Source organism: Lithobates pipiens, unplaced genomic scaffold, assembly GCF_037356315.1.
Source record: "Lithobates pipiens isolate NorthernLeopardFrog02 unplaced genomic scaffold, aLitPip1_a1.2 Scaffold_18, whole genome shotgun sequence".
Lineage (NCBI taxonomy): Eukaryota > Metazoa > Chordata > Amphibia > Anura > Ranidae > Lithobates > Lithobates pipiens.
This window is the reverse complement of record NW_027507758.1, coordinates 554874461-554897780: the sequence shown is the minus strand read 5'-3', so window position 1 is coordinate 554897780 and position 23320 is coordinate 554874461. Positions and strand designations below refer to the sequence as shown.

The following is a 23320-nucleotide window of genomic DNA, read 5'->3' as shown; positions in this document are numbered from 1 at the left end:
GGTCTTCCTGTGTATGAAAAAGGGACATCGTTTTAGATTTTTGTTCATCAAACACACACAATTTTCAGCTCATGACTGTTGCAAATTTAATGTTAATAAATAGAAAAGACTATCATTCTGAGCCCAGCATTTCTCATTCTTGTCACAATCATTTTTGGCCACTACTGTTTATTGATATGTGAAATACTTTTTGTTAAATCATTAATTTATTATCAATAATAACATCTAGTTAACAACCATCATTTTCACATAAAAAAAATGTCTAAAAATCCTATACCTGGCTCCAACTGGGCTCCTCAATCTCTTCTTGGATGGAAGGCCCAGATTGGTCCACAGAAGCCTCAGCTAGGGTTTAGGGAAGGCTGGATGGAAGGGTGGAGGGAAGGGGTGCCGGAAGAGTCGAAAGCGTTTCCCTGCCCTCAATATGGTCATCAAGAAAACACATCCTATTGTAGTACCACAGACTGGGTACATACACCTTATCTGCTGCAGTTCTTGACCTCAGGGACTGCTGGACCTTCTGATACTCCTTCCTATAGGTGCTTCTCAAGCTACCAATTTTAGTTTCCAGAGTCCTCATGTCTGCATTGGGGGCCAGAGTCTTCACAAATGCAAGCAGTTTCCCCAGTGTTGCCTTCCTAGCTGCTTTGTTGTGATATAAGGAGATTTCTCATATCTCAATATTTATCCAGGAATTTGCCCAGGAATTCTTGGTCTTTAAATACATTTTCTCTGCAAGCCCAAACAAAAGACAAAAACACTCATCTCAGGATAATCTTTTAACCCAATATAGGCATCAATCTAGATTCAGTATAGTCCACTCATGTCACCAAAGTTAAAATCTTACCTTTGTTATAATGTTCGTCCCTTTTGTGACTCCTTCCTCTGCATACAGAATGTATTTACGACACACACGTGTTAAGCTTTATATACACTGTGCATGCGTGAAACTCCGCCTGTGTCACCCGCCCCTGATGTTCTTTCTAGAATATTCCCTGCCCGGTCTTTTTCGTCGCAGTGGGAGAGGAACATGGAGGAGACACAGCAGGTGCCTAATTCCAGTAACAAGGAGGAGGAAAGCCCGAAGCCAGAAACGTCCCAATCCCAGAGGAGATTTAAGGCCACAAATATGTCCTTTTGTGAGATGTTGGAGGTGGTCGACATTAGGGGTGCAACGGATCAAAAAACTCACGGATCGGATTGTTCCTCGGATCAGAGTCACGGATCGGATCATTTTTCAGATCAGCAAATAATAATTGAATTTGCAAAAACCTGTGAAAATTCCACCACCATATAGTCCCCACTGTAATAGCCACAATCCCCCCAACTGTAATGGACATCACCCCCCACTGTAATATTGGCTGAGTATGGCTGGGTACGGCTGGGTATCGGCGAGTATGGCTAGATATTACCAAGTATGGTTGGGTATTACAGAGTATTGCTGGGTATTGCAGAGTATTACAGAGTATGGCTGGGTATCACAGAGTATGGCTGGGTATCGCAGAGTATTGCAGAGTATTGCAGAGTATTGCAGAGTATTGCAGAGTATGGCTGGGTATGGCTGGGTTTGTCAGGGTATTGGCAGGGTATATCAGGGTATGGCTGAGTATTGGCCGGGTTTTTCAGGGTATTGGTGGGGTATGTCAGTGTATTGGCAGGGTATGTCAGGGTATTGACAGGGTATGGCAGAGTATTGGCGGGGTATTGCAGACTATTGCTGGGTATTGGCAGGGTATTGGCAGAGTATTGGCAGGGTATTGGCAGAGTATTGGCAGGGTATTGGCAGAGTATTGGCAGGGTATTGGCAGAGTATTGGCAGGGTATTGGCAGAGTATTGGCAGGGTATTGCAGAGTATTGGCAGAGTATTGGCAGGATATTGCAGAGTATTGGCAAGGTATTGCAGAGTATGGAGGGATGGCTGTCACAAGGCAGCACTGTGGGCACTACAGATCCAGCCCACAGTGCTGCTTCCATCCAATCTCTCCCCTCCACTGTACAGATCAGTACAGAGAGGGGAGAGAGGAACATTTGATGGAGCGATCACATTGTAAATGGCCTGGGTGTAGAAAGATGGCCGTCACCCCGTTCCACGGATTGCCGCGTGTGCCGATCCGAGCGGGGTGACCCATTCGGATCACGGATCGGTGACAATCCGTTACACCCCTAGTCGACATCTTGAGGAGTAACGACTATGATGGGAATTATGGTCGATACCCAAACCCAAATCTGAGAAAGGCCAAGATCATGACTAAAGTTGTGAAGAGTCTGTACAGGAATTTTGGGGTACGACGATCCAAGGATTAATTGAGGAAACACTGGTCAGACCTCAAATTAAGGGAGCAGGATCAGTATAGAAAGATCAAGAAAGTTCTTAGAAAAAGTAAGTATTTGTGTTCCTATTATTATTAATATTGCATGCTGCGCCATGTGTTTTTCTTTATGGTGTTGTACATTTAAAATGGCTACTTTCATGTTCATACGCACAGTAATTGGTCGTAGTAAACATCGTTCGTTTCCCAAATAAACACAATGTTTTCCCAGATACCTGATTAAATACATTTGGTCATGCTAATTTTTAATTTAATAAAAGAGGTTTAAGACATTGTTGTCTAGATGTGTTTGAACCTAGAAGGAATAGCAAACTAGATTCAGTGTAATGTAAGGAGAGGACACTCAGCAGCTGTTTACACACCTGGACTCAGGTGCACTAGTGTGGGACACAAGAACAAACTTTTTAGGGTGTCCCACACAGGTACTCCATTGTATACTTGGAGTGTCTCCAGGTGGGAAACTTGTCCAAAAAAGGTAAGTATTCCAGTTTTAGTAAGGGAATAAATCATGTCTTCAGCTTGGAATTCTGTTCAGACAATTGTACCCCACTTCCAAGCAATGTTTATCATTCATATTTGTTGCCTCAAATATCTGTGTGCTAAGTATACTTTTTGTCTCATTCTCATAGGAGAGCAAAGAATCTGGAAATATGATGTCACCAGGGACCCTACACCTCCTACACAAGGGAAACAGAGGTCACAACCTGAGGATGTGGAGGAAGGAGAGGTGGTCGAGATCACAACAGGTGAGTGTCTGACACCCCAGCTTCAGGTAATAAGAGATGTATGGCTGCATATTTATAATACATGGTGTGTTTTTTTTTTTTTTTAGGTGATGTACAGGTTGTGGAAGAAAAATCAGATAATTTCACCAGTGACAGTGCCCAAAGGCTAATCCAGGATATAATGTGGTGTAGTCGGGATTTAGACATTATTAACCATTTGCAGACTGGACCATTTTGCTGGTCAAAGACCAGACCACTTTTTGCGATTCAGCACTGCGTCGCTTTAACTGACAATTGCGCGGTCGTGCGACGTGGCTCCCAAACAAAATTGACGTCCTTTTTTCCCACAAATAGAGCTTTCTTTTGGTGGTATTTGATCACCTCTGCGGTTTTTATTTTTTTAAACAAAAATAGAGCGACAATTTTGAAAAAAACGCATTATTTTTTTACTTTTTGTTATAATAAATATCCCCCAAAAATATATAAAAAAACATTTTTTTCCCTCAGTTTAGGCCGATACGTATACTTCTACATATTTTTGGTAAAACAAATCGCAATAAGCGATTATTGATTGGTTTGCGCAAAAGTTATAGCGTTTACAAAATAGGGATAGTTTTATAGCATTTTTATTAATAATTTTTTATTATTATTTTTTTTACTAGTAATGGCGGCGATCTGCGATTTTTATTGTGACTGCGACATTGTGGGGGACCCATCGGACATTTTTGACACATTTTTGGGACCATTGTCATTTATACAGTAATCACTGCTATATAAATGCAGTGATTCCTGTGTAAATGACACTGGCAGTGAAGGGGTTAACCAGTGGGTGGCAGTGTAGGGGTTAAGTGTTCCTAGGGGTGTGTTACTAACTGTGGGGGGGTTGGGCTTTCATTTAGTGTACACTGATCTCTGCTCCAATCACATGGAGCAGAGATCAGCGTCACTAGTTGCTAGGCAGAATGGAGAAATGTTGTTTATACAGCATTTCCTCCATTCGGCCACTCCGTGAGACGATCGCGGGGATGCCCGCGGCGATCGAGTCCGCGGGTCCCGCGACCGGACTCACGGGGGTCCCGACCAGCGCGGGAGCGCGCCGCCGGCGGCGCGCTCCCGATGGCAGGGCGGCATCGAATATTGGACGTACCTGTACGCCAATATGCCTGCCCGTGCCATTCTGTCGACGTACATCGTCGTGCGCTGGTCGGGAAGTGGTTAAACAAAAAACTATGGTGATTGAAGTAAAACTTAAAAACATGATTGTTGTCCTTGGGAGAATATAATTTCCAAAAAAATTGGCACATTTTGTGATTTTTTTTTTTTTAATTTTGAAAACATTTTATAAAGCCTAATTTTTAAGATGCACACAGTATGTCATCAACATGTGCTATCTGCCATCAGGGGATATCAATGTACACGTTTTGTGCCTGCAACCCCTTCCTCAAAACTCAAGTAGATGAGAGGAAGGGGTTGCACTCCCAAAACACATCCAATTTATCCCCCATGATGGGAGATAGCACATGTTGATATTAGGCATGGGATCAGAATGTAAATCCCCAGTTTGACTCCCAATTTGTGTGCATCTTCAAAATTAGGCTTTTACAGGGGTGAGTTCACCTCATCTGCAAGATCCACACATTTTGGACAATATAATGTGTGATCTTGCCTTAAGTTTTTCAATGTTGAACTTTGTAAGTTCCAGAGCTGTGTATGTTCTGTTTTGAAACATGGCTGTTTATGTAACCTAAAAAAATATGTAGATAACTCAAAATGTTATACTTTAAAAAAAAAAAAAAAATGTTTTACAACACACATGTGAATGTGTACGGAGTAAAAGGATTTATACTCAACAATGTGTGGCTTCTTTCAATGATCAATACCAGTTTTTGTGTTTAAATTGGTGTTTACAGTGTCAATGGGTGTTCTATAATAATGTAAAAAACACTTGGCACTAGGAGACACAAAAAAGAAACACAAGCAGGAAATCAAAATCCAGATTTTAGCAGATTAAATCTAAAATTTATTCAAAATGTGCTGGCAAAGTAATGGCCCCCCTCCCCCGAAAATATGCCAAATAATTTTGACGAACTTCACGGGCGCTTTGGGGGGGCAAGCCAGGACGGGCCACTTCCAGAGACGTCATTGATTGCCCAACTGTGACCACATAATTTTGGTTATTTCTTTTCAAAAAGTTATGCAGGATGCAACAATATAACACAATGGTATTAAGTTTGTATTCCGCCATATTAATGGCCATTTGAAACAGGCGGAACCAGCAGGCCAGGATCCCAAACGCGTTCTCAACAACTCTTCTGGCTCTGGCCAGCCGGAAGTTAAAAACCCTCTTCTCCGAGGTGAGGGTCCTCTGGGGGAATGGCCTCATGACATGGTTTCCCAGACTAAAAGCCTCATCTGCAACGAAGACAAATGGCAGTCCTTTGACATTCTCCTCCGGGGGTGGCAATACCAAGCCACCACTCTCGAGACGTCGGTAAAAACTCGGTCTGGGCAAATACTCCTCCATCTGACAACTGTCCATTCCTTGCCACGTCCACATACAGAAACTCCTATGTCGCCGACACCACCCCCATCAACACGATACTATGAAACCCCTTATAGTTAAAATAGTATGACCCCGAATGGGGTGGTGGGGCGATATGGACGTGCTTCCCATCGATTGCCCCTCCTCAGTTAGGAAAATTCCACCGCTGGGCAAACTAGGAGGCCACAGTCTGCCATTCCTTTGGCGTTGAAGGAATTTGTGGAGTCAAACAAGAAAAATCTAATTAGTAATTTTGCACAGAAACATCACAAGCAGATTATACACAAACAATGTTGGCCAACATCAGTATAACATTTCTTGTAAAGAGTATTTAAAGGCTAAAATATAAGGTCCACTTATCAGATTCATCACCCCCTCTTATGACCCCTTGTAAATATTTTAGGGGGGAGGTATGTTTTGGACAGGTAACCACCCTCTTGACTACGTAATGGAGTAACAAAGTAATGTGTGTTACTTTGGCCAGTCCCTCCTTAATTACACCATTGGCAGCCAACTGGACAGGTAATAAGAAGTGGCATCAAAACAAATTAATAAATGTTAGCACATTTGTAGATTCTGCAATTACCTATCAAGATAATAATAGGAGAAGAAAAATTTAAACAGTACCATTTGAAGGTATTGAGGCAGGCCCTTGCACTACATACTTTGAGAAATTCATCCATAAATCTGACCACAAAAGAGGTAGGTATAGTGTGGGTTTGGCAAAGTCAGCAGATAGATGATGGGTATCAGCTGACTTAGTGGTTGGGGGAGGGGGGTTCCAAATGATTTTGTGCCCCCCCAAAAAAAGCCTCTGGCACTCTGCTTGAATTTGAAGACAACAATAACATTTGTACACACTTTAGGGGATCTTTAGGGTAAAGCATTACAATGGAGCTGACAAAATACATTGTTAAGTGACTAGACTAGGAGGATATGGGCCCAGGATAGCATGCTGGGGAGGTTAGTGAAGACAAAAAAGGAGCATACAAAAATGCAACATGCATGAGGACAAACAGGAAATTCCAAGCTTATTGCAATTATGTTAATTATAGAATGATGAAAGAAATACAATACATTAGCAAACAGTAAATAAATATAATGTGATGTTAAAGGAGAAAATGTACCCTCATATATTCCTTCTGTAGGACCTGGATGATGGCAGAACAGGTCTCTGGGATAATGATCCCCAGAGCCTGGGGGGAGATGCCTGTCGAGAACTTGAGGACCTGAAGGCTTCTCCCCGTCGCCAAATACCGCCACGTGGAAACTAGCCTCTGCTCCGGAGTGATGGCTTACCGCATGCAGGTATCCTGCCTGCTGATATAAGGGGTCATCAAAGCCAACAGATGGTGAAAAACAGGGTCCGTCATCCTGAAATAATTCCTGAAATCATCAGGATTATTCTCACGGATCTCACACAGCAAAGGCAAATGAGAGAATTGGTCATGCTGGAGCAACCAATTCTTGGTCCATGAGCTCCTCCTCGCCCTGTTCATGGACTGGGCTTGTGTCAAAGTAAGAACCCCAACACCAAGCCCCTTCACAGCACGAACTCTATGACGAGTACGTACACGCAACATGGCTTCAAAACGGTCGGCTGGTCAGAACAAACAGAAAGCACCGATAAACAGCAAGGCCTGAAAGAATGAAATGCAAATCAGCAACGAGCAGACAATAAGCACTGACAATCAAAGCGTACTATATAAATATATAGGCCGCAAAGACAAACAAATGCAAACTAACTACACGCACTGACAAGCAGATACGCACCGACAAGCACAAACTGTAGAGCAGGAACGATCTGAAGCACAAGTCTGAAAAGCGCAAATCGTATCTACTAACACGCGATGTTGCCTCGCATCCTCCGCTCATAATGACAGGGACGCTGCGCGCGGCGACTTATATAGGGACATCACCAGATGATGTCCCCGCCTATTATGATGTCACAGTCCCAGAGGATGCTAAAGGGGGCTCCCGGATTCTAAAGGGGGCTCCCTATTATGATGTCACAGTCCCAGTTAAAGGGGGCTCCCGGATTCCGATAAGCCCCCCGCCCGCAGACCCCGACAACCAACGGTTCATTTCAAAAGTACGGCGGACTGGCACACACATGGCCGTACTGTCCGCCGAAATGCGAGTCCGGCGGAAAGATTGGAGTGCAAAACTATTTTCTAAGTCTGCCGTACTTTTGGGTAAAAAAAGTCCACCGGAGGCTACACACGGGCGGATTGTCCGGCGGACTTGAGTTTGTTGGACTTTTCCACCGGATTGTTTGATCGTGTGTACGCGGCATTAGGATACTCTGCTGCACAACTGTAAAAGCTCTGCTCAGAGAACTAGCACAACCAACATGCTGTATCAGGTCTGAAGAGGCGACCACATTTCAGCCATTATTTTATTATTACCAGCCCTTTTTGCACTGCTTTACAGAGTAATGCCCCATACACACAGTCGGACATTCATCAGATTTTTCCTACGGACGTTGGCTCAAGCTTATCTTGCATACACACGGTTTGCCAAAGTTGATGGAAAACCCGATCGTTCAGAATGCGGTGACGTAGAGCATGTACAACGGGACTATAAAGAGGGCAGTAGCCAATAGCTTTCGTCTCGTAATTTATTCTGAGCATGCGTGGCACTTTGTCCGTCGGAATTGTCTACACACGATCGGAATTTAAATTATCAGATTTTGTTGTTGGAAAATTTTAGAGCCTGCTCTCAAACTTTGTGTGTCAGACCACATGATCGGATTTTCCGACAACAAGATCCAATCGGGAAGTCCGACTGTGTGTACAGGGCATTATCCTGTATATGTATTATGTCAGGTGTTAAAATGATCAGACATCTGAAAAACGATTTAAGACAAAAATAAAAAAGTCAATGCTTTCTGAGAAAACTGGTACACCAGGATACTTACCCCCCGAGGCTGCTACACTGATAATCTCTGTAGTATTCGACAGTGAAGCATAAGTGTACATACTCTTCAAAAGGTTTGTATAATTTGTGGCCAAAGCGGCATCAGGGAAGCTTATTTCAATCTCAACTTGATAGCTGGCCATATCTTGGCTGGCTGCAATGATAAAAAAACTGAAAAATTAAAAGATGAACTAACACCACATCCCCCCGTCAGCTGGTTTACGATCCCAGCCCTCCTCTCTTTTCTCTGTGCAGTGCTTCCAGCACAAATCAGAGCGATACTTTGTGCTGGCACTGACCAAGAAGAATCTCTATGATCTGTCCCAGTAGCACTGCAGAGAGGAGGGGTAAAAGCAAGGCTGGATTTTCCACTAGGCACTGTAGGCATGTGCCAAAGGCACCCCTCCTAAGGGGGCACCCGGCCCGTCTGTATACGTTTTTTTTTTTTATAAACCGTCTTCTTGGTGCCGGTCCTTCTCCCCACACCTCCAACCTCCTTTGCTGCGACTTCTAGGTGTCATGCTTTTTTCTCTCCTCAGCCTTCTAGGTGTTGGTCAGCGGTCCTTCTCTCCCCCCCCCCCCCCCAGCCTCCTCCGCCACTGTTATCAGTGCATAGTGGAGAGTGGGCGGCAGTACAGCTCAGGATAGAGGTCAGAAGGAGGAGCTGGCCAAATGAACACAGAGCAGTCCTAAGCAGCCAATCACAAGTCTGTTAATATGAAAATTCACTCTGCCAGCTCCCACTTTCACCCTCCGTCCAGAACTGTGCTGCCTTACACTCTCTCTGTGTACACAGGTAGGACACTGCTATGGAACATCTCATTGGGAGAGAAGGAAGGGGGGGGGGGGGGGCAGATGCCACTGCTATAGGGAAAGAGGTCCATCCCATAGCAGTGTCCTTTACCACTCTTCATATGCCACCCCCCCGAACTCTGCATTTTGAGCATAACACACTTTAAACCTGCATTCCGAGCATAACACACTCCTGATCCCTGCACTCTGAGCATAATGCACTCCTGATCACTGCATTCTGAGTGCAATGCGCTCCTGATCCCTGCATTCTGAGTGCATTGCACTCCTAATCAATGCATTCTGAGCATAACACACTCCTGATCCCTGCATTCTGAGCGTAACACACGCCTGATCCCTGCATTCTGAGCGTAATGCACTCCCGATCCCTGTATTCTGAGCATAACGTACTCCTGAACCCTGCATTTTGTTTTGACAGAGAAACGTGTGTAACATATTTAGGCACGTCAAACGCTTTGGCATTAATCTATTTCATTAGGCAGAATAATAATTTATTCTGCCCATTGATATGAATTAACTCTCAAACGCTAAACTCTCCTAGAGTTTACATGCGTTTACACGCATTAAGTGTTTTTTCTACTGAAACACTGCTGTTCCTGAATGCGCTGGCAGTTTTTTTTTTTACTGCCACTAAACTTCTCTAAATGCCTTTGTGTACATAGACACATAGGCTAACATGCAGGGGCAAAAAAACCCTGCTAGATGCCCCTAAGAGCAGATTCAAAAATGTTCAGTGTGCGTGAGGCCTTAAAGCGCAATTCAAAATTTGATAGGTAATACTAGACATTAGAGATAACACACATATAAATACTATGAAGCCTCCTTAATTTGCATGTAAGAAAGGTGATGATGTTTTTTTACCTGCACGCTTCTCTCGATGTAAAGAAATGTGGGTGTTGTCATCCAGACGGAGCATCTGGAACAACATATGTCAAATGTAAGTTGTTTTTGTCAACCGGCATTTAATCATCACATACAAGTGTCACATAACGCAGTTCACACAGGCCAACAGCTACCTTCAGAGCAGAAAAGGATGTCTGTATGGGAACAGAGAGAGGATTCTGTCTGCGGGTTCATAATTTAGTTGCCCTTACCCCTATCTCTTTAGATTAAAAATGATTTAGGAGAAACCTCTGCCGAGAATCAGAGCTGGAAACCCATGCCACATCCCATAAATAGAAATTTGCAAAAAGGAGATGCCCCTGGGATTTTACGGGCATGGGAAGTAAACCAGAACATACAGAGAGTGTAGTACAGTAAAAAAAGTACACAATTTATTTGAAGTACATGTAGCGATGACACTTTGGACAAGGTGTCTGTCATATATAAATTTCGTAATGGGGTTCTGAGGGTTAATTGTGTAGGTTAACTTTGACATCAGTTTGGCTGGGCTGTGCTGGAGTTCTGCCTGGTCATGTGTACAGTTAGGTGCACATGACAGGTTTAGAACCAGGCCTGGTTGGACGCTTTGGGTATCAGGGTTCCCCAGAACCAATCAGTGGGTGCGCCGGGTCCCGCTGAGGAGTCTGGGGAAGGGTACTTAATATGTTGAAGTCAGGTGTTCTGAGTTCATTCGTGAGACCATATTGGCCTGTTCCTGTTACTGGACCGGGTAGCCTCGCGAGGGGCCCCGGTCACGGAAGCGTATGTCACTCCGCAACATGCTTCGTTTGGTTAACCCCAATAGACCCACCTGGTCTGGAAAGAGGATCCGTCTGTTCCCGAGTCTCGGAACCGGCTGGTCCGAGGCGCAGAAACTGAGGGAGGATTCAAGGCGCCCGGGTGTGCTCTCGGCTTGGAGGGGCACCGCAGCTCATGTAAGTGACCGGGGGAGGACCAACAAGCTGGCATCCTGAGAAGTGCCTGGTTGCTGGGTTGTGAAGGACACTGACGAATCCACGCTTTTTCCAGTACTACCAAGGAGACAGAGAACGTTCCAGGTACTGAGGAAAAAGGTTCCTGTTCACTTCTGTTACAAGTTACACAAGGTCCAAGGTTTCACAAGTTCTGGATCAAAGTGCTGACTGCCATAATCTCTGGCTAGAGATTTGTTCAGCTTCGAAGCACCCAGCTGCGAGTGGCTACTCTCTGGGTGGTATTAGAGACTTTCTGATATTAGCAGTTTAAGATGCCTGAGTTCTTCACCCTTGCCCTCTGTTCCCATATGAGACTGTGTTTGTTGGATTTTACCCCAGCAAATAAAAACCTTTTCTAAAGGACTTTTATGGTGTCAGCATCCACAGTTGTTGGGTACTAACCCTGGGAACCCCTAAACGTGGAAGAAGCAGCCAAGCGGAGGTAACCGGTAAGCCCAGAAGTAAAGACCGCCCTGCCAAGGGTTATGGCCGCTACATACATATAGTCATAAACTTGATATACAAGAATAACAATACCTATAAAAACAATAAGACACAATTAATAAACAGCAAAAAATTAGGGATATACACACAATGGTCTAGGCATATAGTCGACCAAAGTGTGTTTACAATATAGCCGAGATTTCGGAAAAATAGGTATAGTATTTAATTCATTCTTCAAGGGTATGCTATACACAGCTCAGCCACTGTGCTATATATATATTAATATCTTCATTTATTATGAATTACCCATATTTATCAGCGTATAACACGCAACCCAAGTTTAGGAGGGAGTTTTAAGGAAAAAACGTACATTTAAATGCCCATCAATGCAGCCTTATCAGTGTCTATCTGCAGCCTTGCCCAGTGTCATTGCAGCCTGGTGTCATTGCAGCTTTGTTATTTAAATTTGGCTGATCTCCGCTGGTTGTGAGAGGAAAGGAGCTGAGCGCCGCCAACATACACAAAGCCGAGTGTACTCGGCTAGGCTCTGCTCCTCTCGGCTCCTCTCACAGTACCGCCCTATGATGGACATAACACAGGTCCAATGGCGGGATTGGGCAGGACTGTGAGCGAAGGAGCGAGCGCCGCTGAGATACACATAGCTGAATGTACTCGACTAGGCTCGGCTCCACTCAGTCACGTCCAGTCCCTGTGTTATGTCCATCATAGGGTGGGAATGGGCATGACTGTGAGCGGAGCCGAGCCTAGCCAAGTACACTCGGTGATATGCATCTCGGTGGTGCTCGCTCCTCCGCTCACAAACAGTGGGGGATCGGCATATAACACGCACCCACGATTTCCCCCTGATTTTAAGGGGAAAAAGGTGCGTGTTATATGCCGATAAATACGGTATGTATTATTAATTTCTTTTTGTCAAAGAAAACAGTATATTTCAACTCAACTCTTGAAGAAGGAATTAAATACTATAACTATTTTTCCGAAACATGTCAGGTATATTTTAAACACACTTCGGTCGACTATATGCCTAGACCATGTGTGTATATCAGTAATTTTTGCTATTTATTAATTGTGTCTTATCATTAAAAGGTATTGTTATTCTTGCATATCAAGTTTATGACTATATGTACTTCAAATAAATGTTGTACTTTTTTACAGTATTACACTCACTGGATGTTCCAGTTTACTTCCTATAAAATCCAGAGGGCATCTCATTTTTGCAAATATCTCTTTAGATTGGACCTGTGTCTAAACATTACATATACTGAACAGGCATGAAAAGAGCGGATGCTGGCGGGAAAACTGCGCTATTTTTAGTGCCACTTTACTGTCGTTTTAGCGGTGGTATTCTGCTTAACCACTTGCGCTCCAGAATATTTTACCCCCTTCATGACCAGGCCATATTTTGCTTTTTAGCACTGCGCTACTTTAAGTGGTAATTGCACGGTCATGCAACACTTTAACCAAATGAAATACGTATCCTTTTTTTTCACAAATAGAGCTTTCTTTGGTGGTATTTGATGACCACTGGGTTTTTTATACTTTATTATATAAATAAAAAAGGACCAAAAATTTGGAATCGACCACCGATAAACATGTGCCACATTCACTGTGAAGTTTTCATAGGTCATGTAGCTCTAAATCTGAATCAAAAAGGCAACGTGTGCCTTTTTTATGCATTTTTGCTTAGTTTGCAATGCATTTCAATGGGGAGGTGCATTTGTGGTGTGCTTTTTTTAACCTCTTTTGACCGCTCCACATATATATATATACTGTGGCAGGGTGGCCCTCCTGGACAAAATCATGTACCTGTATTTCTAGTTCAGGGTCTGGGGAGTGCCGTCGGCAACCCACTCCCACTGTGATTGGGCACAACGAGAGCAAATCAGCGGGCCCAAAGTCGTTCCCAAGAGAGGCAGAACGACGGTCTGCCTATGTAAACAAGGCAGATTGGTATTCTGTGAGAGGAGAAGATGAAGATCTTGTGTTTCTGCTAAGCAGGAACACAGATCTCTGTCTTCCCCCAGTCTAAGCACCCCCCCAGTTAGAAATTACTCCCAGGGAACACATTTAACCATTTGATCGCCCCTGATGTTAACCCCTTTCCTGCCAGTGTCATTAGTACAGTGACAGTGCATTTCTTTTTAGCACTGATTACTGTATAGGTGTCACTGGTCCTCTTTATGGGATTTTTTTTTAACAAAAATATGTTGCAGAATACATATTGGCCTAAATCTATGAAGACATTTGTATATGTTTTATAGCAGAGAGTAAAAAATATTGTTTTTCTTTTCAAAATTGTCGGTCTTTTTGTGTTTATAGTGCAAAAAATAAAATAGACAAATTTTATTTACCGTATATACTCGAGTATAAGCCGAGATTTTCAGCCTCTTTTTTGAGGCTGAAAGTGCCCCCTCGGCTTATACTCGAGTCACCGCTGTCTGACTGCTCGATCAGCGTATCGAGCAGACAGACGGCGGACATTAAAATTTAAAAGCCGCGCCTCCTTCTCCGCCTCCGCCTGTGATAGGCGGAACACTGAATTTCCCAGCAGTCAGTGTTCCACCTATCACGGACATCCGCTCATTCTCATACTACGGACGAGTATGAGAGGATGTCCGTGATAGGCGGAACACAGGCTGCTGGGAAATTGAGTGTTCCGCCTATCACAGGCGGAGGCGGAATTTTGAATTGTAGAATGGCCGCCGAGAAGAGCGGCGATCCATCGGCACGGCACGGGACGGAGGAGGCACGGGACGGAGGAGGCACGGCACGGGACGGAGGAGGCACGGGAAGGAGGAGGCACGGCACGGGACGGAGGAGGCACGGGACGGAGGAGGCACGGCACGGGTCGGAGGAGGCTCGGGACGACGGCGGCTCGGGACGGAGGCTTGGGACACAGGTAGGCTGGACACACACACAAGGCTGCACGGACACACACACACACACACACACACACACACACACACACACACACACACACACACAAGGCTGCACGGACACACACACACACACACACACACACACACACACAGGGATGGATGGATGGATGGATACACACACACACACACAGGGATGGATGGATGGATGGATACACACACACACACACACACACACACACACAGGGATGGATGGATGGATGAATACACACACACACACACACACAGGGATGGATGGATGGATGGATGGATACACACACAGGGATGGATGGACGGACACACACACAGGGATGGATGGACACACAGGGATGGACGGACACACACACAGGGATGGACAGCCATGTCTCACCCTCGGCTTATACACGAGTCAATAAGTTTTCCAGTTTTTTGGGGGTAAATTGGGGGCCTCGGCTTATATTCGGGTCGGCCTATACTCGAGTATATACGGTAAGTACAATGTTGCAGGGCCACGCAGTTATCGTAAAAAATGGCTTGGTCATGAAGGGGGGTAAACCTTCCGGGGCTGAAGAGGTTACCTGTCCAAATATGTACCAGAAATGCAGCAATCATGATTTTCCACACCACAACAGAAGAGCAAAAGACCAGTAGAATCATAGAATTTAAAGGGATGCATATTTCTTGAGCTTTTCTTGTGCATTTTTAAATGCAAAAATGCTTCAGAAACTGCTCAGTCTGAAAGCAGCCTATTGGCTGAAAAGGTGCCGTTAGTGGCTGAAAATAAATTCATGATATTAATTAAAAAGTCGAATATAATACAATTATATATACTTTTTTTTTTTAAACTGACCATTTCAGTTTCGGTTTTTGGCCAAGTGCCTCCTGAGTTTTTCGGTTTCAGTCCAGAATTTTCATTTTGTTGCCCAACTACTATACACTAAAGTGCGGCGAGCAATCTGACACTAACTGACACTGGGTGGGAACTGACTAACAGCCACTGACATCACCAGTGACACTAATACAATGATCAGTGATAATACTATACACATTCACTGTACTAATGACACTGGCTGCAAAAAGGTTAACATTGTGGCTAATTAAGGGGTTAAATATGTGCCTAACAAGTGTTAATTTGTGTAGTGTGTGTTGCTTGCAATGGATCCTCTTTGAAAGAGTCTCCTCTCACTTCCTGTTTTGGCTATGAGACAGGAAGTAAAGGGAAATGTCCCCAATAGGACACAGATGGCAAAAAATGCTGACAGGAGTCATAAATCTCCCTTACTCTATCCAAAGTGCATGTTTTACTGCTATCAGTTTAACCACTTCCATACCGGGCCTGTCAGAGTCACGTTGAATTTCCTATTCTATATCGAACTGCATAGCCCTCCCCATTTGGAGCAGCACAGTCAGACCCGGACTGGCCATAGGGCAGACTGGGCATTTGCCCGGTGGGCCGGGGCCGCCCACTCCATAGAATGTTGCTGTTTAGGCCACACAGCGGGAGGTAAGCGGCGACCGCGGCCTAAAAAAGGTTAACACAGGCCGTGGCCGCAGCTCGCCGCTACCACTATGTGGCAGTTCCGTGTCTCCTCCAGCAGAACTGGCGGCTGTATGGGCTGAGCTGTGTGTCTCTCTCACACACAGCTCAGTCTCAGCGCTGCGCTGACAGTTCCGCTCTCTGCTCCCAGGGACTGCTTCTCCTCCTCCAGGCAAGATGTCCGCACGGTGAGGCAAGGGGCGGGGCTACTGTCATGACATTTCCCCAGCTCGTGCCCACCCCTTCTCTTGTCGGCAGCACATGTGAGGAGAAAGCTTCCCTCACCATTGGCCACAACAGAGGGCCAATCAGAGACCTAGAGGGGCATCATGGGAAATGTAGTTCCAGAGATAGGTAGCCCAATTGTTTTCAGCAGGGAGCTGACTACACTTCCCAGCATGCACACTGCTAGGGGGGGAGGGAGAGAAAAACCTGGAAACAAGCAGAAGTGCCTGTAGCAGCTACTACAGGAGACATACAAAACGAAAGAGAGGACTGTGCTGGGGAACTAATAGCCCCAGCACCACAAGAGAGAGCCCCGCTGCACCGCACCACCAGAGAGAGAGCCGCGCTGCACCGCACCACCAGAGAGAGAGCCACGCTGCACCGCACCACCAGAGAGAGAGCCACGCTGCACTGCACCACCAGAGAGAGCCACGCTACACCGCACCACCAGAGAGAGAGCCACGCTGCACTGCACCACCAGAGACAGCCATGCTGCACCGCACCACCAGAGAGAGAGCCACGCTGCACCGCACCACCAGAGAGAGAGCCACGCTGCACCACCAGAGAGAGAGCCACGCTGCACCGCACCACCAGAGAGAGCCACACTGTACCGCACCACCAGAGAGAGAGAGCCATGCTGTTCTCGCACCACCAGAGAGAGAGCCACGCTGCACGCACCACCAAAAAGAGAGCAGGTCAGTGTCACTGGGCAGTGTGGGCACAATAGGAGACAGACAGTACTAGCGTTGTATGGCCACAATAGGACTGGGACATTGTAATATAAAGGGGACTGCACTGTAAAGGGGCACTGTAATCATTGCAGTGCCCCTTTCCAGTGCAGTTCCCTTTATATCACTGTGTCCCTGCACATTACAGTGTGGAGGACCGACACCAGCCACCCCCGCGAATGTCTACCAAATCCCCCCCCCCCGGTCCCTGGAAAAGTTGGCTACCCAGTCTAAAATGCCCGGGCCTATTTTTTTTCCCAGTCCAGGCCTGAGCACAGTGCCTCGCTTCTCGGCCTTTTGGCTAAGATCAAGTGTACTATCTGTTCTTATCAGTTACCAGGAGGTGGCGCTTGCTTCCATCCCTGTTCTAAGGCGAGGTGGAGCAGGGTGGCGGTTGCTATGCAAAACCTTCTGGTGTAAAGGTGACCCGGAGCGGTTCGTAGCAGAAAAGGAAGCCTTCTGATGGGGATGGAGAACCACTGGTTGGCGCCAGGGGAGGGGACCCTGGCCTTCTGGCTTGGATTGTGGCAGCTTTAGCTCCAGTCAGTTTTTCGGGAAGGAACGTTTGTTCCCCTGTCTCCCACCGGGGGAACGGCCTGCACTTCCCGAATGTAATTAGGTAGGAGTGATGGGAGCGAGGGTGAGGCCTGATTGCAAAGGGCTCTCACTAAGCTCCTGGATCTCCATGCCTTTCTGGCTGGGGTGGGGGCTGTCGTGGTCTGGGCTGGGGGGTCGGGGATGCTTCTGTTGAAAAGCCTATGGTGATGTGCCCCTGAAGTGGCAGTTCAGGGGTGCCTTACATTCACTGTGATTTATCACTTTGAAGTTTGGCACCACAGACACTTCACCGATAACACGCTTTTTTACACCTGCCTCTAGGGTCCGGCCTTTTGGCTAGGACCAGAGGAATTTTTGATTCCTGGCCGGAGGGCCTGGTCATTGTATCACACAATGGCCACCTTTTCACTCTCCTCTTCACTATCCCTTTCCTCACTTTTTATTTATTTTATTTGTGTGGTTTGTCACGTTTTGTGTTGTCACTGCACATGTGGCAAGTAGGGTGTCGGTCCTCGAACTTGTCCTGAAAGTCCTGTGGGAGGGTGGACATAGGCCTTCTGGCTTGGTTCCCCCTCTCTTTGGGGGGTCTCCCTTCGGGGGAGCCCCTAGCCTAGTACCTGGGTGTCTGTTTCGGCAGACCTTCCGGAGAAAGGCGGTCGTCCGGCTTCGGCTGGATGGGCCATGAATCTGGTACCTCAGTCCCTGTCTGGAGCCTAACGCCCCGGGGGATCAGGGTAAGGTCCTTCCTAGTGGAGGACAGCAGACACCCGTGGCACATTTTTGTGTTTCACTCTTTATGTGTGTGCACTTTTTTTGGCACCGGGTGGAAGTTTTTGGGTGTATTTTGCACGCCATAGGCTTTAAAAAAAAAAAAAAAAAAAACTTCCATACCGGGCCTATTCTGGCACTTCTCTCCTTCATGTAAAAATCATATTTTTTTGTTTCATGAATTAAAAAATAACAAAAACAGTAACGTTAGCCCAATTTTTTTGTATAATGTGAAAGACGATGCTGTGCCCAGTAAATAGATTGCCTAACATGTCATGCTTTAAATTGTGCACCCTCATGGAATGGTGCAAAATGTCAGTACAGAGGAGGTCTAGTGCTAGAATTGTTGCACACGCTCTAACGCATGCGGCGATACCTCACATGTGTAATTTGAACGACCTTTACCTATGTGGGCGGACTTACATGCTGTTCGCTTCTGAGCGCAAGCTACCGTGGACAGGGGTGTTTTACTTTTTTTCTTTTTTTTTTTTTTACATCATTTCTTTTATTTTACACTTTTTTCTAAAAAAATGTTTTGATTGCTTTTATTCCTAATACAAGGAATGTAAACAACCCTTGTAATAGGCATCTGTTGTGACAGGTCCTCTTTATGGAGAGATAGGGGTCAATGAGACCCCACATCTCTCCTCCAGGCTGGAAAGAATGAGATAGAGAAAAAAAATTCACGATCTCATGCCGACAGCTGCGATCGTGGCTATGTTTACTTCCGGGAACCCGGATATAACGCCGCACCCGGGCCTCCGACGGTCATAGAGATGACTGGTGACCAGCTGGTCACCGGAAATCTCTATCGTCATCATCCGGCACTGGACAATTCTTTCTCTGGGCCCCCGATGGCACGGGAGAGAGCCCGGAGAAGCACCAGATGGTGGCGGTAGGGGTGGAGGCCCCTCCCATCACCTATAAGAATTATCAAGCAGCGGAACTGCTTATCGGTTCTTATCGTGCACAGAATCGCAGGCTGCAAAGAACGATATCTAAATGATGCCTGTAGCTGCAGGCAATATTCAGATATCCCCTCACAAAGTCAAGGATGTCATATGACGTACTGTGGTGTAGGGAAGTGGTTAAGCAAGGAGGTTTAAGTACCTCAATATAACTCAGTATCTTCCTCTCACAGTCCTGGTACAGCAGAGCTAAGACTAGGGGGGAGCAACACAAGGAGCCAATCAGGTGTGCTGCAATAAAAGGAACATGCTGACCAGGGGCGCACATTAAGGGCGCATGGGTGACGCCCCCCCATCCATGCATCCGGACCCTTGCAGGACGGTGGATGCATGAATTACAATGGGGGAGGGCTAAACACATGATTAACCCCGGAGGCGCAAATAGGCGTCAAAATAGCCCACCCAGTTGTGTGACAATAGCGAATGAATATTCCCTATTTTCACATTGAATCTCCTACCCGCCAATTAGACCCGTTTCCCGACTGGCCATAAAGAGAAGCGTTCCGATTAGCCATCGGCGAGGAGGGAGGAGACAGAAGCTGGCAGAAGCAGGGGAAGGGGTAGCCACATGTGATGCCCGCAAAGGACAGAAGGAGAAGCTGCCTGTAATGCCCGCTGCCCTTGATGCCTGCCAAGGAGAGAAGGGCAAGCCGTCCGTGATGCCCGCCGCCTGTGATACCTGCGGAGGAGAAAAAAGGGAAGCCACCCGTGATGCCCACCACCCATGATGCCCGCCATAGATGGGGTAGGTGCTCCAGACTCGGCCGTCTGACCAGATTGGGTGGGGTGGGGGGGGGCTGCTTTGAGTGCACTGTTTGCCACCCTCCCCCTCAAAAGAAAACTACCACCAACCGCCACTGATGTTGACTAGAGAAGAAAATGACAAAGAGATGAGCTCATCAGTCTTCTGCTTCTCTTTCCACTGTCCATTCACAGGGTGGGGGGAGGGACAGGACTTTGACGTGTTACTGAACTGCAATAGTGTCAAACCAGGTCTCCTATCTCTGTGAAGCTAACACAGCTCTTATATACTGTATGTATTACATATCACCTGGAATTCTGTAAATGCTGTAACATTTAGGCTGTGTAAAATCAGGAATAAAGAGTGAAATGGATAAGAGGGAAGCCTGTTTTAAGGCCCCCCCTTCCCTCATGGTTAATGGCAGCAGCAGGTTTCCAGGGTCCCCCCGCTTTTTTTGTGAGGGGAAAAGTCAGGTGACCTTATAGAAAATTCTAGTGGGTTGTGGAGACCCTCTGTCTACATCTATAGTGTGAGGTGAGCTGACAAAGAAAAGAGCTTTTGAGCTTCCCGTCCATTTTTTTGCGGTCTTATTATGTGGTGAGTCCCCTTGATAAAAAAGGAGGCGGTTGTTTGAAAAATTCAGTTTTTCATGGATGCGTTTGAGTCGTAGTGAGAGGCCATATTTTTTTTGTCTTTTCCTTTTGGAATGATTTAATAATTATTGTTTTTGAAACCAATAGAGCCGCAGCCAATGTTTTAGGTCATATTTGGGGTTGCGTATTTAGTTATTTAACCGCTTAAGGATCGCCCAACGTACATACACTGCGGCAGGGTGAACTTAAACGCAAAATTACGTACATGTACATGATTTCTTCTTCTGGGTCTGGGGCGCACGTACGCACCACCGCCGACCCGATCGCCGCCCGCACCTGCTGTAATTGGATCATTCCCAAGGCAGACAGAACGGCGGTCTGCCTATGTAAGCAAGGCAGATCGCCTTTCTGTGACAGAAGAAGAAAGAGATCTTGTATTTCTGGTAAGCAGGAACACAGATCTCTGCCTTCTTACAGTATAAACACCCCCACACAGTTAGAAAGCACCCCCTAGGGACACATTTGTGTGTTTTTTTTTTTTGTTTTTTTTTTATGATTGAAAGAACTTTATTAGAGTAATCACATGTCAGTAACAGAAAATAGTTGCATGGCATACATAAATGTACAGGTATATATGTTCACAAAACTCTACAAGGGTAAACCGTTCATATACATCTAACAGAGAAGACAACTTATTTAGAGCATCTGACAAAGTCCAGGATCGCATCATCACCCGAACCAATGGGTCCTGAACAGCCATTAGAGGGTCTCGTATGAAGGGGGGGAGGGCTCAAGGAAAAGGAGTGTAAGAGCCGGTTCACACAGGGGCAGCGCGACTTGCGGCGCAACTTAGAGGCGACCTGCACAAGACTTCAGCCGTGGCTTGCAAATGACTTCTGTATAGAACTCAATGCAAGTCACCTGAAGTTGCCCCAAAAGTAGTACAGGGACCTTTAGGAGCAACTTGAGTCATTCCTATTAGAGCGGTTTCATAGTACAGAACGGAACGCGACTTGTCAGGCGGCTAAGTCGCCTGACAAGTCGCCCCTGTGTGAACCGGGTCTAAGAGAGTGAAGAGGCAGGTGGTATGACGGGTGATGGAGGGGGGGGAGGACCCGAGGATAAAGGAGGAGATTGCTACAAAGGGAGGGGGGAGTCCGCTGGGAGGGGGGAGAGGGAGGGGAACTGTAACCATGCCGGGGGAGACCAAGTCAAGTAGCATGTTCAATTCTATGGGTCCACCTGTGGGCTAGGTGTAGAAATCTCGATTTGTAGAGAGCCCCAAGAGTCTATCCAGGAAGACCAGATATTTTCAAATTTACTCAGACAGTTCTGACAACTGTCCCGCTCCACTGTTTGCATAGTTTTCAATTGTGCCCATGAAATGGTATCTCCTGTCGAAAGATACCTCCTAAAATGTGCGCATGCGCCATGGTGACGTCATGCAAGCTGATCAGGAAATCAGCTGGAGTGCCCTTCCATGTGCATGTGCGGGCACTTTTCGACGGCGGGCACTATTCGATAGAACAGCCCAGAATGCACCCTGGGTGCACTTGAATAGATGTCAAATTTGGAGCTGCGACTGTATCTGTGCAGCCACTGCATCCCGATTGAAAACTATAGGACTGCCTAATGGAGATGCATGCAACATCTGTCAATCCCCATGCCTGTAAACACGAGCCTGCACTAGGCATGGATGAAATTGCCTCATGGAAATGAGGCCTTTTTCTGTAAGGCATCGTTCACACAGGGTGTACAAAACCATACGTCTGTGCAGGGCTGTGTATATTCGCACAGAAATGCACACGTGTTCCGTGCTGGGTACAGGCTGTGTCCCATTATAACACCCGTGTGGGTGTGGGTGCATGCCGGTTCCCGAACTGTCACTGCCTGCATTTGGGGACATGCACCCACACCTCCACAGATGTCATATTAGGACACAGTGGCTGTGTTCATGCAGCCTCTGCATCCCAATTGACATCAATGGGACTTCCTTCAAAGGGATGCATGGGACACCTGTGCATCCCCATATGGGAAAACATGGTCCTTCACACAGGTTTACAGTATTATACTCCCTGTGTGAATGAGGCCTAATAAAGTTAGACCCGGAGGAGAAAATGGATGGAGGGGCTGCATGACTAAGGGAGGAACAATGTCAGAACGTTCAGCTAGGTCAGTGTGTTGGGTGGGGGTGTAGTCCTTACCTGATTGGAGGCAGAGGTCGAAGGGGCAGGGTTCAGATGAGAGGGTCTTTTGGTGAGGTAGTTCTCTCACATTCAAAGGAGTCAGGAGAAGTGGCAGCTTCCCACCCACCTGCCCTGGTGTTAGGGGTTTACCAAAGTGGATAGATATGTAAGTGGTTGTATTTATGTGTCTAAAGTTTTTATTGAGGTTATACTAAACAAAAAATAATAATATTAATAATAATACTACAAAAAAAAAAATAGAATAATAATTTACTAAATGGTGTATGTTGCTCATTTTGACACAGCAGTTGGCAGGTCAAGGGGTCTTTGGAGGGTCAATAATTACATGGTTATTATTTATAATAATAATAAGTAATTTGTGGGGCCCATCTAAGGTATGGCGCTTCCACTTGGTTAGTGGTGGTTCTTCCAGGAACGAGGTCTCCTGGGGGAGTGGGATATGGAATAATGTG

The 23320-nt window shown here is 46.1% G+C and overlaps 1 protein-coding gene, 1 long non-coding RNA gene and 1 pseudogene across 6 annotated transcripts in view; 2 read left to right on the top strand and 1 right to left on the bottom strand.

The window, feature by feature from the left end:
• Nucleotides 1–23320, bottom strand: part of LOC143988961 (adhesion G protein-coupled receptor F5-like) — a 314489-nt gene that overhangs the window by 245353 nt on the left and 45816 nt on the right. For all 5 annotated transcript variants that reach the window (XM_077488917.1, XM_077488920.1, XM_077488921.1 and 2 more), the window contains 2 exons: nt 10189–10243; nt 8519–8671 (listed from right to left, as the gene is read on the bottom strand). In XM_077488917.1, coding sequence (XP_077345043.1) covers nt 8519–8671; nt 10189–10243 — 208 coding nt within the window. The remainder of the gene's footprint in view (nt 1–8518; nt 8672–10188; nt 10244–23320) is intronic.
• Nucleotides 2842–3272, top strand: LOC143990266 (uncharacterized). The gene is made up of 2 exons (XR_013277256.1): nt 2842–3077; nt 3164–3272. It is a non-coding gene; the product is annotated as an uncharacterized LOC143990266 (long non-coding RNA).
• On the top strand, nt 17314–17445 carry LOC143990634 (U2 spliceosomal RNA; annotated as a pseudogene).